This window comes from Myodes glareolus, chromosome 14 (genome assembly GCF_982192425.1).
Source record: "Myodes glareolus chromosome 14, mMyoGla1.1, whole genome shotgun sequence".
NCBI classification, from domain to species: Eukaryota; Metazoa; Chordata; class Mammalia; order Rodentia; family Cricetidae; genus Myodes; species Myodes glareolus.
Genome location: NC_142039.1, coordinates 32239243 through 32252044, shown reverse-complemented (window position 1 = coordinate 32252044; position 12802 = coordinate 32239243). Strand labels below are relative to the sequence as shown.

General features: G+C 46.3%; 1 protein-coding gene across 1 annotated transcript in view; it reads right to left on the bottom strand.

Moving 5' to 3' along the window:
• The window catches only part of Nid1 (nidogen 1), a 77893-nt gene that overhangs the window by 21729 nt on the left and 43362 nt on the right, over positions 1 to 12802 (bottom strand). The window contains exons 10-12 of the mRNA XM_085699239.2: positions 9216 to 9341; positions 7012 to 7161; positions 6024 to 6146 (exon numbers count right to left, since the gene is read on the bottom strand). Of these exons, the coding sequence (XP_085555365.2) occupies positions 6024 to 6146; positions 7012 to 7161; positions 9216 to 9341 (399 nt within the window). The remainder of the gene's footprint in view (positions 1 to 6023; positions 6147 to 7011; positions 7162 to 9215; positions 9342 to 12802) is intronic.

Here is a 12802-nt window from a genome sequence, read left to right as displayed (position 1 = left end):
AAGCCCTGGGAGATGCTCAGACCACTTATCTACTTTATCTGTACTATAAACACTCACCGGAAGCTACCCCCAGCAGAGCATTGTGAAAAGCCTCAGAGCGTATAGGTGGGAGGGAAGAGGAGACTCATTTCTCAGGGAGCTGGGGGGGAGGGTGTGGGTGTTATAGAAACAAAGGGGAACAGCTCATCCATTTCCACCAAGGGTGTGGCTGACCTTTCAGAGTGACAAACCTGTTCTTTGGTACGGTGGTTCTGACCGAAGCCAGGAGGATTCAGGATAATATGACATGAGGAGCTGGAAGTCAAGAAGCCAGAGTATCCGAGAACTTGGTTACCTGGGAGCAGAGGGTATCTTTAGGAAAAGAAGGGAAGGAGGGACTAGAAGACTCAGCAACGATGCGTCTGATTTATAAGTAATGTGCTGGTTGGAGGGCCGCAGGAATCAAGCTCAAAGAGGTTGGAAATGGGGGATGTGATGGCCGATACTATCAACTTGACAGGATCTGGAACAACCTAAGAGACACCCCTGTAGGCATGACTGTGTGGGAGATTCAAGGGTGGGGTAGCTGAAATAAGAAGACCCATCCAAAACTTGGACATCACTATCCCATGGGCTGGGATCCTCGACCGAATAAAAATGACCAAAGGAGAAAGCAGGTGACACTAATGTCATCTCTCTCTGCTTCCTGACTGGAGATGCAATACGACCCTCCCCACGCCCTACCCCGGCCTTCAAGCTCATCCCTAACATGATGGGTAAATTCTTCCTCCCTTTAGGGGCTTTTGTCACAGCCACAAGGAAAGTGACTAATACAGGCACGATGCTATCTCTTCTCTAATCCTACTTGTCCTTTAAGGCCAGGTGTCTTCCCCTCATGTTTTCCTTGCCTTTTCTGCTCCAGCCACTAATCGTCACTCACAGTCGCTAGTTCTGAGGGCATCCTTCTTCTTCCATTTACAGTGTGAAGATGCTATTGTTCATGGACCACGTTCAATGGAAGCCACAAACGAGTTGCTAAGAAATAGCTAACTATGTACTAGGTGTCTGTGACAAATTAGTATTCCCCCTAAACCCTTGTAGCCGTAACCATCTGTGTGGGACTAATTGTACCCACGGGGATAGAGCCCTGGAGTGATTCGGAATCCCAGAGCTGTGCTCTCCTGGATTGGAAAGACAGAGGGTCAGAAAGAAAAGGAGACTGGCTGTGTCCAGTGCTGCTGCTGAAGGCAGAACTGAGCTGTGTCCAAGTGAGTGCATTATGGGCCACTTCGGAGTGATTTCAAGAGCATGTGAATGAATGGGTGTAGGAGGTAAAGGCACCTACAGCTGCTTGAGAGTGCACGGGAGACTTTGAGGAGGAGGCAGCGGCCTACCTCTAGGATCTTAATTACAGAGGGTAAATTACAGGATAAACTCGAAAGCCTGTGACTGAAACATGATGGCTCATCTTGTTTGTAAGCCTGACACTCTTGGGAAGAGGGAACTTCAATTGAACTGTCTTCACCAAATTGGCCTGTGGGCTTGTCTGTAGGGGAATTTTCTTAATTGATATAGGAATATCCAGCCCAATTTGTAGGCACCATCCCTAGACATGTGTGTCTAGGCTGTATGAGACAGCTTTACTGAGCAAGTCAAGGGGAGCAAGCCAGTAAGCCGTGCTTTCATGGGCTCTGCTTTAGTTCCTGTTCTGAGCTTTTGCCCTGGCTTCCCTCAGAGATGCACTGTAACCTGTAGCTAAAAGCAGTCCTTTCCTCCCCGTGTCAGAATCGTTTTTAATCACAGCAACAGGAAAGCTAGCTAGAACACACTACAAAGGAGCAATGCACCCCATGAACCTTGAATGCAATCAGGTGAGGTCACAGCACCAATGACCACAAGCCAGGCTAGTTCCCAAGTCTGAGTGGGAAACAGCGAAGGGAAGCAACAGGCCTTCTGGGAACAGATGAGCCCCAAGGACTGAACAGGTACACCCTACCAGGCACAGCAGGCAGATTTAAACAAGGGTCAGGGAGAGTTGGGGGACCTGCAAACCAGCCAGCTAGAAGCTTTGTTTCTCAGGATCTCAGAAGGGACCTGCTTGACAGGAACCCGCAGTGAGGAGAAAGAACTGGGTACAGAACCATGCAGCATGAGGACCCTGGATAGAAAAAGCCCAGGCGTAAGAGGAGGAGACAGAGCCAGGAAAACTCAAAAACTTGAGGTTTTTAGGTGAAATACTTTCAAACACTTCACCAAAAGAGCTGAAGAGGATTCTGTCAAGCAAGCCGCCCTTCCAGAAGCTGAGGAAAAGCAAAGGGACGGGAGAGACAACAACAGATGCCTGTCGGCAGGACATTCAGGCGAGATCAAACTGGATGAAGGAGGCAAGAGGGAGAAACAGTGAATCCTAACTGCAGAAGGTTCAATATGAGGTGACAGATTTTAGAGAAGAAATTAAAAGAAAGCATCATTTCAGAAATGAAAACTAAGCCAGGCCTGTGATCCCAGCTACTGGGAGACTGAGGCAGGAGGATGACTAATTCCAGGCCTGGCCGGGCAACAGAATGACTACAATGCCAGCCTAGGTATGATGGCCAGACTTGGTCTCAGAAACGAAACAAAACACAAAATCAGTCTGGAGACAGTGAGATGGCGCTACAGGGAAAGGGGCATGTCACCAAGCCTGAGGATCCAAGTGCGACCGGCTCCTGGAGCCCACATGGTGGAAGAAGAGAACGGAACCTCACAAGGTACCCTCTGATCTCCGCCCTGATAACATGGTTGGTGTATGTGGATACACACAGAATGAATAAATACATTTTGTTTATTTGTTTTGTTCTGCTGGGGATATAGAGATAGTAGAATGCTTGCCTAGCATATTTGAGATCCCAGCCTCAATCCCCAACAGAGCAGAAGGGAAGGAAGGAGAGAAAGAAGGACAGATAGAAACTTCAGGAGGTAGGGCTGGATGGAGACAGCAGGTCATTGAAGGGAGGCGGGAACGCCTGCCCTTCCGCTTTCTTGGCCACTGTGAGGTGACTCATTTTCCTCTACCATGGACACATGAAGCTGTGCAGACTCAATGACAGACAGACAGCTGGGAGCCAAAGCAAACCTTCCGTCCGCAAGTTTTGTCACAGAGCAAGAAAAGCAACTCAGACACCTGGCAACCCAAGAATATGCGACAGGCCCTCATCAGAGCGAGTTCCCAGCACATGGGTCTCATACTTCTCAACCCTCAGAACTATGATAAATACACTTCTGTTGTTTATAAGCTGCATAGTCCGTGGCATTCTGTTACAGCAGTCGAAGAAGAGTACAACACTCCAGGTAACACACCTTATACCATAATCTCCTCTCTCATCAGAGAAGTAACTTCTGTTCTGAGTTTATTGTTCCTCACGTCCATATATGCATTCTGGTTTTCTTATACACATTATTTTCATACTGACACATATTTTATAAGAACAGGATCTATCTCTCACATACACTATATATACATATCTATGTGTACATAGATATGTATATGTGTGTATATATCTATATATAAAAACTTTTACAATTTTTTTCAACATTATGTTTTGAGCTTTATCCATTGCTCCAGTCCATTTGTTTTGCCTGCTGCCTGCTATTCCATAGTACAGTTTTCCTCTCTCTGTTCTTCTCGTTGTTAGATATTCAGATTGTTCTCTGATTATCATGGTACATAAACATTCTTGTACATGTCTAGTACATGTCCTCTTGGGTATATAACCACATGTTAGATTTCTTCTGAGAACAATACATAAACAATCTTAGCAAATAGCTCTTATTAATACTATCATTGCCCCATTGTCAGATCTCAGCCTACTGGCCTGTTTCTGTTTAGTAAACACAGCCTTAAAGACAGGGTAAGGAGTCAGACCTTTAAAAAAATCAAAACAAAAACTCAGACATCTGTTTCTCTTTGAACTGGAGAAGTGAAACTAGCCCACAGAAATAATAAATGTTGGTTGTTTTAACAGCAGCTGGAATGCCTCACTCAACTTAAGAGGCCAGGGACCGCTTCTCTACGTATCCTGACCACCAAAAGTCGTGGGCAGAGCGGGAGTCACTGCTCATAATTTCAGAAACAGAAGGTAGCCCTCTTCTACTTTGGCAGCAATCATTGAAAGAAAGAAAGAAAGAAAGAAAGAAAGAAAGAAAGAAAGAAAGAAAGAAAGAAAGAAAGAAAGAAAGAAAGGTTTTCTGGGCTTTTTGAGACAGGGATTCTCTGTGTAGAAATCACTCTGCAGACCAGACTGGCCTCAAGTCATAGATCCGCCTGCCTTTGCTTCCCAAGTGCCACAATGACAGGTATGCACCATCACAACCTGGTTTATTTTTTCCATTTTTAAAAACACTTAGTGTGTGTGTCTGTGTGTGTGTATGTGTATGTGCATGTGTGCTCTGGTGCACACATGCACACACACATATCCATGTGAGAGTACCTGTGGATGTCAAAGGACTACTTATGAGAGTCAATTCTCTCTTCCTACCATGTCTTCTGGGAACCAAACCCAGACTGTCGGGCTTGGGGCAGCAAGCACCTTCACCTGCTGAGCATCTCATGGCAACTCCACCTCTCTTTCAGCATCTTAGTTGCCAGTGAGGTGCTTGGCTTTGCTCCGTACTCCTCACCACAAAGTCCTGCTTTACCGCAGCCCAAAACAGCAACACAAACTGACAATGGTTTTATACCATGAACCAAAACAAAACTTTGGTACCTCAAGTTGATTGTCTTGGGTATTTTGCTCCCACAACTGAAAACTGGCAAACACAAGCACCCTGCAGACATAGTAGGTTCTGGACAGCCAGCAGTCAGCTATGCTCATCCATTCCACAGCATTTGCGGAGAGCCTTACCAGTTCCCAGTCTCAATCCAGGCCCGGCTGGGGGCTTCTGGGTGCCTACATGCCAGGGAAGGTCCACTCAAGTCTCAAGTAAGCAGTAACTCCAAAAGCCACACATTCAGATCAGGTAGCGGGCAATATAGAACATTCCATGAAGGCCTTAGTTATACGTTCCTCCACTAGGGTCCTTCATCCCATCTCTTCATCACGCATTCCATTCCCCAATACTCTCAGGCTTCTACTGATTTTACATCGACGTGACTGGACCACAGGATGCCCAGATAGTTGGTCACATTATCCTGGATGTTTTAAATGTTCTCCCTGGCCTCATCCAGTCACATAAAGGCCTGGACAACACACAGACAAAACTGCTCCTCTTCGGAATAAAAGAGAACTCTTGGGCAAACATGGTGGTACATACTTTAATCCCAGCACACTGGAGGCAGAGGTGGGAGGATCTCTGTGAGTTTGAGGCCAGCCTGGCTTATATAGCAAGTTCCAGGCTATGTAGGGCTACATAGTGAGACCCTAACAAGATGGGGGGGGGGGGGGGGGGAGGGAAATTTTTCCTACCTAATAGCCTCCAAATCAGAAAACAGTTGTCTCCTGTGTTTTCAATCAAACCAAACAAGCCTTTTGAGGGTCACAAGGCTACCAGCCTCTGGATAGAAACTCTACCATGGGCTTTCCTGATTCTACGACCACCACACTTTAACCAAACAGCTATTGGCTTTTTGGGTTCCCTGCTTACTGAAAACAGATGCCGGGGTTTGACAGTCTTCATAATGACATGATTCAATTTCTTATAATAGTGTGTGTGTGTGTGTGTGTGTGTGTGTGTGTGTGTATACACATTTATACACACATATTCTCTTGACTCTGTTTCTCTAGAGCACCTAGTGAGTAAAGCCCAATGCCCAGTGTGTATCCTACGCTGCTGGCTCCAGGACCTAGGAACCAATGCACTCTAAAATTCCAGCATAGCTTCAACCCCTGCGAAGTATCCTCTGAAGTTGTACACTGTGTGTTTCAGCACTAAAGCCTGTGGTCTGACTTTCTACTCGCAGAACTCTGAGAACTTTCCATGGACCATTTTCTCGCATCCCCTTCTTCCCAGGTCATCAAATCTTATGAGCATGTCAGTGGGCCATCAACTCCTAACACCCATCTCACCTCCGGGCACACACTGGAAGCCATCCCCCTGATAGCCAGGTTTGCATTGGCACGTGAAGGATCCTGGCGTGTTGTAGCAGACGGCATCGGGGTGACATCGGTTGAGCTGGCATTCATCCACGTCTGCAAGACAGCCGCAGGCCGTGAGATTGCTTCCAGAATTTGCAGTTGATAGAATAATTTAATCCATGCACACAAACCTATGTGAATCTGGTTTTAATTAGAGTCCGGGGACTTTAAACTCATTAAATATTAATTTTTAAGACATTCGCACCCCAACTCCTATCTAGTACACTTACAAATGTGTTTCATGTGACAATAATGTCTTCAGGAAACACAGAGCTTACCAAAGGGAAAAGTTTGCCCTGTCAGATGTTCCCTCTTTATTGTGAGTATGAACCTCTAGAACTCTGAAGTATTTAGAGAAGAGAAAATTACATAGTCCATAACAGAGACATGGTATCTCAGAAATCTTTGTTGAACTTAAGTTTAGTATAATGTTGCATAATTTTACAAACCAAGTGCCTTGAGTTACTCTGCTAATTGCTATTCCGAGGCCCCGGGCAGCTAACTATGGGCTGGTCCCAAGCCTGGGAAGATTCTATGAGGTCATTTCTCCTCTGACTTCAGAAGGGGAGCTTCACTTCTTGTGCTGGGAAGAGCAAACCCGTTACATACAAAGATGGACGTTAAGCTCCATGCAAGCAAGGACTGCTTTTATTTTCAAAAAACAAGCAAGCCTTAGTTCCCAGCCAAGAGCACTATCTTAACTGCTGCCTAATGAAGCAAGCCTTGGGGTCAGGGGAAGCCAAGTAGGTCCCAAATGAGAACAACCCTCCAAGAAAGGGCACAGTTCCAGTTGCTGATAAGATAGAAAAGGCTCTTGCCCAAGCGAGCAGAAAGAACACATCCTCCTTACACATAGGGAGTACTGATGATTAGCACACAGTAAATATCACCCAGGACACCCTGCGGAGCTACCACATACCTTGGCAGGCTCTGCCATCCCCAGAGAAGCCAGGCAGACAGGAGCAGGTGTAGGAGGGGCCACCCATATAGATGCACTGGGCCCGCTGGGGGATATCACAATTGTGGAGACCGGTTTCACAGTAGTTGATGGGTCGCTGGTCCACCGCAGCTTAGGAACAAAGAAATGAACACATGACTTTGGAAGAGAGTCTCAGAGAAGGGAGGTACGATCCCAAGTGCTCTGAACAACAGAGCTTAGACTCAGTGGGACTCTGAGAAGGGGACCATGTCTGGGCGCTGCCTGGGTCCAGATCATACTACCCCTCTCAGGCACCGTGTTCCACACCATTGTACCAAGGGCTTCAGGGTCTTGAAGTGTTCTACCAGTGAACTGCGTCTCTAGCCCAGGTTGTCCTTGAATTTACTCTGTAGGCCAAGCAAGCCTTGAACTTGATCCTCTCAAGTAGCTATAATGAGAGATCAGTACCCCCAGGTCTGGCTTACTTTTGAGCAATGAAATCCATTATTCAAACAGCTTTATGCAGAATTTGATCTATTGTTAAATGGAAGACTGGGGCCGGGAGAGAGGACCAGGATTGGCCTGTGGCTCCCATGTCCTCCTAGGCAGCTCTTTAAGGCACCTCCAAGGGCTCCACAGGCCGTAGGAAGTGATCATGTCCAATTACCTCATTTTGAAGATGGAGAGCTAAGGCCTGGGAGGTTGAGCATCTTGCTGAGAACTGAAGTCTGGGAGAAGTCATGGACACAGCCTCTGTCCTGTGCTCTGTTCTGCCCTGCCCTTGTGAGTGTGGCCTTAGGGAATGGGCAGACTCAGGCCAATCTGCCATCTCCACATATACCCCAGGTTAGACTACAGTGAGATCTACCTCTTCCCAGTCCACCACTCATACTGAGCCAATCAGGGACATCAATAGTACTGCAATAAAAGCAAACTTTAGAACCTCCCCAGCTCAAAAATCATAGAAAAAAAATCGGGCCAAGAAAACTGATGTTCTCTGCTAGGATGAAAAAAAAAATGTTTCAACACAGCAAGCTAAAAATCTCAGCTCTGTGCAACAAAGAGGGCTGGCCTCTTGGGTGCACAGATGTTTGGGTCACACTCAAATCATGAGAACTGCCTGTTCCTTCCCGCCCTACAGACACCACCTCATCCAGACCTTGGCTCCTCATCCGAGCTCTGAGATGGAGCAAAGGGACGCATGCATTCGGGTCACAGTAAACAGCCAGAGAGCACATGGGGACAGGACAATGACTGGTTTCTGCTTTAACTCAGACAGGCACACATGTGCCACTCAGCATATTAGTCTGTAGACTTGGGAATCTCCGTGAATCTTTCGGCTTCAATTCTTGGAACTTGAGTAGGGGATAAGTCCAGGGTGACTATCTGTTGAGCATGCGTGGGGCCATGGGTTCCATTCCAAGTCCTAATAAACCAGGCCTGGTGGATACATGTCTACAGTCCCAGTATTCAGGAAGGTGGAGATGGGACGGTAAGAAGCTCAAGGTCACACTCGACTACACAGCGAGTTTGAGGACAGCCTATGATATCTGATACCCAGCCTCAGAAAAAGTAAAAAATATCTTAGATATAATAGGGCAATGTGAAGTGGAAGGTAACGTATCAAAACTTATGCTCTTCATGGGCCAGTCACCTACATCAATCAAGAATATAATTAGCCATTGATAAAAATCGATGTACTTTAGTAAGTCTAAAAAGCTAGGCTTCTGCTTGTGGCTTATTAAATTAGGACTATAAATGGAACGGTGCCAAGCGGAATTTCCTTTCTGACGTAACTCGGGTAGAATTCAAGCTAAGGCAGTTAAGCACATGCAGGTGCTTCACCATGAATTCCACGGCTGCTGATGACAGAGGGAACCAAGGCTAACGGCTTCGAGTCTCTAAATGTATGCTGATAACGAACCAAATAAACTCATAAGAAGCGAGTGGGACAGAAAGTTTACAGCGGGTGAATGGATGCATTGCTTGCATGCACTAGTGCATGTATGACAAGAATGTATGCATGTATGACATTTGCTCCTGGCAGCTGTGACCACCTAAGCAGGTGGAGGGTAGGACTCATCCCCACTGTGGTCTACACCGAGCAGCAGAAACTGACATCTGCTTCCCCACCAGGATCAAACCCACAACCACGCCTTTCCCATGGAGCTGGCCACCCCAGGAAGATTCCTCGCAGAACTTACCTACGCAGATGCCCCCATCCGAAAAGTGGTAACCCTCCACGCACTCACAACGGTAGGCTCCTGGGTAATTGTTGCAGATTGCATGGTTCCCGCACCGGGAAGGTTGCTCTGAACATTCGTCAATATCTGTTGCAAATTGTTGATAAAATTTCAAACTTAATTAAACCTCATAAAAAATAATCAAACAGAAAGCATTTTCCGTAGAGAAGAGAGCCATTTAAAGATGTATTTTCTTACATGCCCAAAGAAATGTGAAATAGAGACTGTTTTGTTGTCCTTTATATAATGTAGAGCGCAACCCTTGGTTCGTTTTTTCTAAGTGATGTGTGCTTCTTTCTGAGTGAGGAACCAAATGGACGCCCATCCAAACAAGTCACTCATACTGGACAGGCAAAACACATCGGAAGACACAGAGGACTGCTCTCACAGAGGATCCGTGTTTGGTTCCCAGATTATAAATAAATAAATATTTAAAATAAACTACCCTTCTAAGTTATGATTATAAAGAAAGGCCAGACAACTTAAAGCCAGTTGAAAATTCTTTAATGTTACTTAGGATTTAATGGACTCAAAGGGAAGTTATTAGATCATTTAGATGGCAGAGTGGTGGCCTTTCATGTGATAGTACCACAGCCATCACCATGGGTAATGAGGAGGTAAAACTTATGCCTGTGACTTAACAGTACTAGGTTCAAATCCTGTCTCCTTTTGTTACTGACTTGTGTTGCCTGGGCAGGTTAACTACTCAGTCTCAGTTTCCCAATTAGTAAGTAAATATAATAGTATTCACTGGTACATTCTTTTGGGAATTGGAGAAAATGAATATGGGTTATGGGAGTATTCAGCCCATTCAAGACATGGATATATAATCATCAGTCATCTATTCTATAACCCTAGTTTATTTTGAGAAGACCGTTTTCAGATGGTCACCAGACTTTGGAGGCTATCTATGGATACCAGTGGTACATGGTCAGTTGGCCTGACTCCTGATTACTCTATCAGTCCAATAACAGGTTGGAATGTAGTCACATAAGGTACTTTCTGTACTGGTTCCCTACTCAGAGGGTCTATAGTCTTTTCTGAGGTAGGAGTGCAAAGGGTTTTTATAATGGCTGGGACTATTTGACCCTCTTTCTTTTCAAGTTTCCCAATGTGAACTGTTCATACCCAAAAGGCAAAGCACCTTTGGATGGATAGCTATCATTCCTTTCTCATTAAAAAAAAGTTGACTGACTTACTGGACAACGTTGCATAAAACAAGCATTTTGCAACATTAGCTCTGTAGTTTGCCCCATATCTTCAGAAAACCAAGGCAATTTAACTATTTTAATGTGTGTGTGTGTGTGTGTGCGCGCGCACGTGTGTGTGTGCGTGCGTGCATGTGTGTGTGCATGGTGTAAGATTCAGGATCTCAGACAAGTGGACCCTGCTAGGAACGGCTGGAAGGGCAGAGAACAGCTTGCGTTGGAACTGGGATTGAGGTGGGGGTCACATAAGTCCATCAGCCAGCTGCTGCTCCTCCAGCACAGAGCACAGTCTCTCATGCCTGCCACCTGTACTCTCCACACTGCTTCCAGAACTTTCACAGCAGGGGGCTGGACTCCTATGCTGGGCTGCATTCTGAAGGTCCAGGCCCAACAAAGCGTCAGAGCAGAACAGCAGTTTTCCATCTAAAAGCCAGGGCCAAGTCACAATGGGACCTTGTCCAAGCCCCTTCCTTGCTGGGAACATTTACAGAGAGGGACGGTATGTTGTGCAAGAGCTGCAGAGGCCACAGCAGGCGACAGAAACCAGCCGTCGTGGGTCGGAGAAGACAGCTTCATGTTACCAGGTCTGTAAGGATAAGTCAGGTTGGACACTCTGTTTCTTTAGGGGCAAGACACTGGCAGGGTCCCCACTAAGAGCCCATGGTCTTTGCAGTTTATAAATTTTCCATGTGTGATTGAAATCTCCTGTTAGCTGCATCCAAGTCCTTAACCCTTTCTTTAATGGAAATAGTAACCTGTCAACCATGGTGACCGTCTGTCATAGCACCCCACAACACTGGCTTAAAGAGGATTTTCAACACCTGGCCAACTTCCTCTCTGAAAAGAGGAGAACCCTTTTTTAGCCTGATAGGAAAGTCATGGATTATTCATTTTTATTTTTTAGAAAAAGTTTTTGTTAGTGGTGGTGGTGGTGGTGGGTTTTGTTAGGTATTCTTCATGTGGCCCAGGCTGGCCTCAAACTCACAATCCTCTTGCTTCCAGTACTGGATGCTGGGCTCACAGGTTTGTTCTACACACTCAGCTTGGAATTACTTTTTAGGACTATTGTTGCTGTGTGGTATTTATGTATGAATGAGCGTGTATACATGCCACTGCATGCATGTGAATTTCAGAGGACAGCTTTGGGGAATCAGTTAAAAAGGGGTCTCTCTGTCGTTTCTCCAACCTAGCCTGCTCTAGGGCTTCCTGGAGGCTCTCCTGTCTGTGTCTCCCTCCCATCTTGCCATAGGAGGCTTGGGATTACAGGTGTACACCTGGACACCTGCACACCACCATATCCAGATTTTAATGTTGGTTCTAGGACTTGAACTTGGGTTGTCAGGCTTCTGCAGGAGCCACCTCATCAGTCCTAGATTAATCCTTTGACCCTTGCCCTCTCCCCCCAAAGTGACTAGCTTTGGTACATTTTCAGTGTCTCTGCAATTTACTTCTTTTATAAATGCCAGGCCCTTTGGGGAGGCTACTGATATGTGTGATGCTTCCTAGAAACTCAGAAATTATTCACTGAGATGCTAACTGACACTGCTACTCTAGATGACAGTTTACGGGGTACATGGGTGCCATTGTGCTGTGAGCCCCAGGGACTGCTACTCTAGGTTATAGTTTAAGGGGTATGTGGGTGCCATTGTGCTGTGAGCCCCTGGTGAATAGCTAAGCTCTGAGATTCTCTGAAAATCTCTTCCTGATTACCCGGGGAGGCTCACTGGGAGACAGTAGCCAAAACCAACCTTGCCTCGCATATCTTTGACCATCCTATCCCACCCCAGACTTAAATCACAGAGGTTCACCCTAGTTCCCCTCTCAAACGCCTCCCCAGGTTAAAACAATGCAAAAGCTGGATGCTTGGTGCAGGTTCCTATCAAAAGCCTCCTGTCCAGATGCATTAACACTGAGGCTTGTTCTGCTAACTCAGAACAATAGGGAGCCTGACTCAAGAGATCCCCACATTCCACCAGGCTAATACTCCAGAATGATGACCGACCAAGGACAAAAGCAAGTGCATGCATGGCCACCAGTCTTCCAGAACAAGACTGGCCAAGGATTTCTGGGGACAAACTGCAGAGCGTATAAAGCGCAGGGTTGGGGTGTCTCTGAAGAGGAGCACTCCCTGGGACAAGCTCAGATACCAAGAGCAGCGTGAGAAGGCTCACAGTGAGCAGCAGCAGACTCCACTAGACTGGGTTCATCGAAGTGGGCGGACTTATTCTAACTATCCACAGCACCATCCCGTGCGCTGGGGGCCTGGACTGAATAAAAGGAGAAAGCTAGCTAAGAACCGGAATCTCTCTCTCTCTCTCTCTCTCTCTCTCTCTCTCTCTC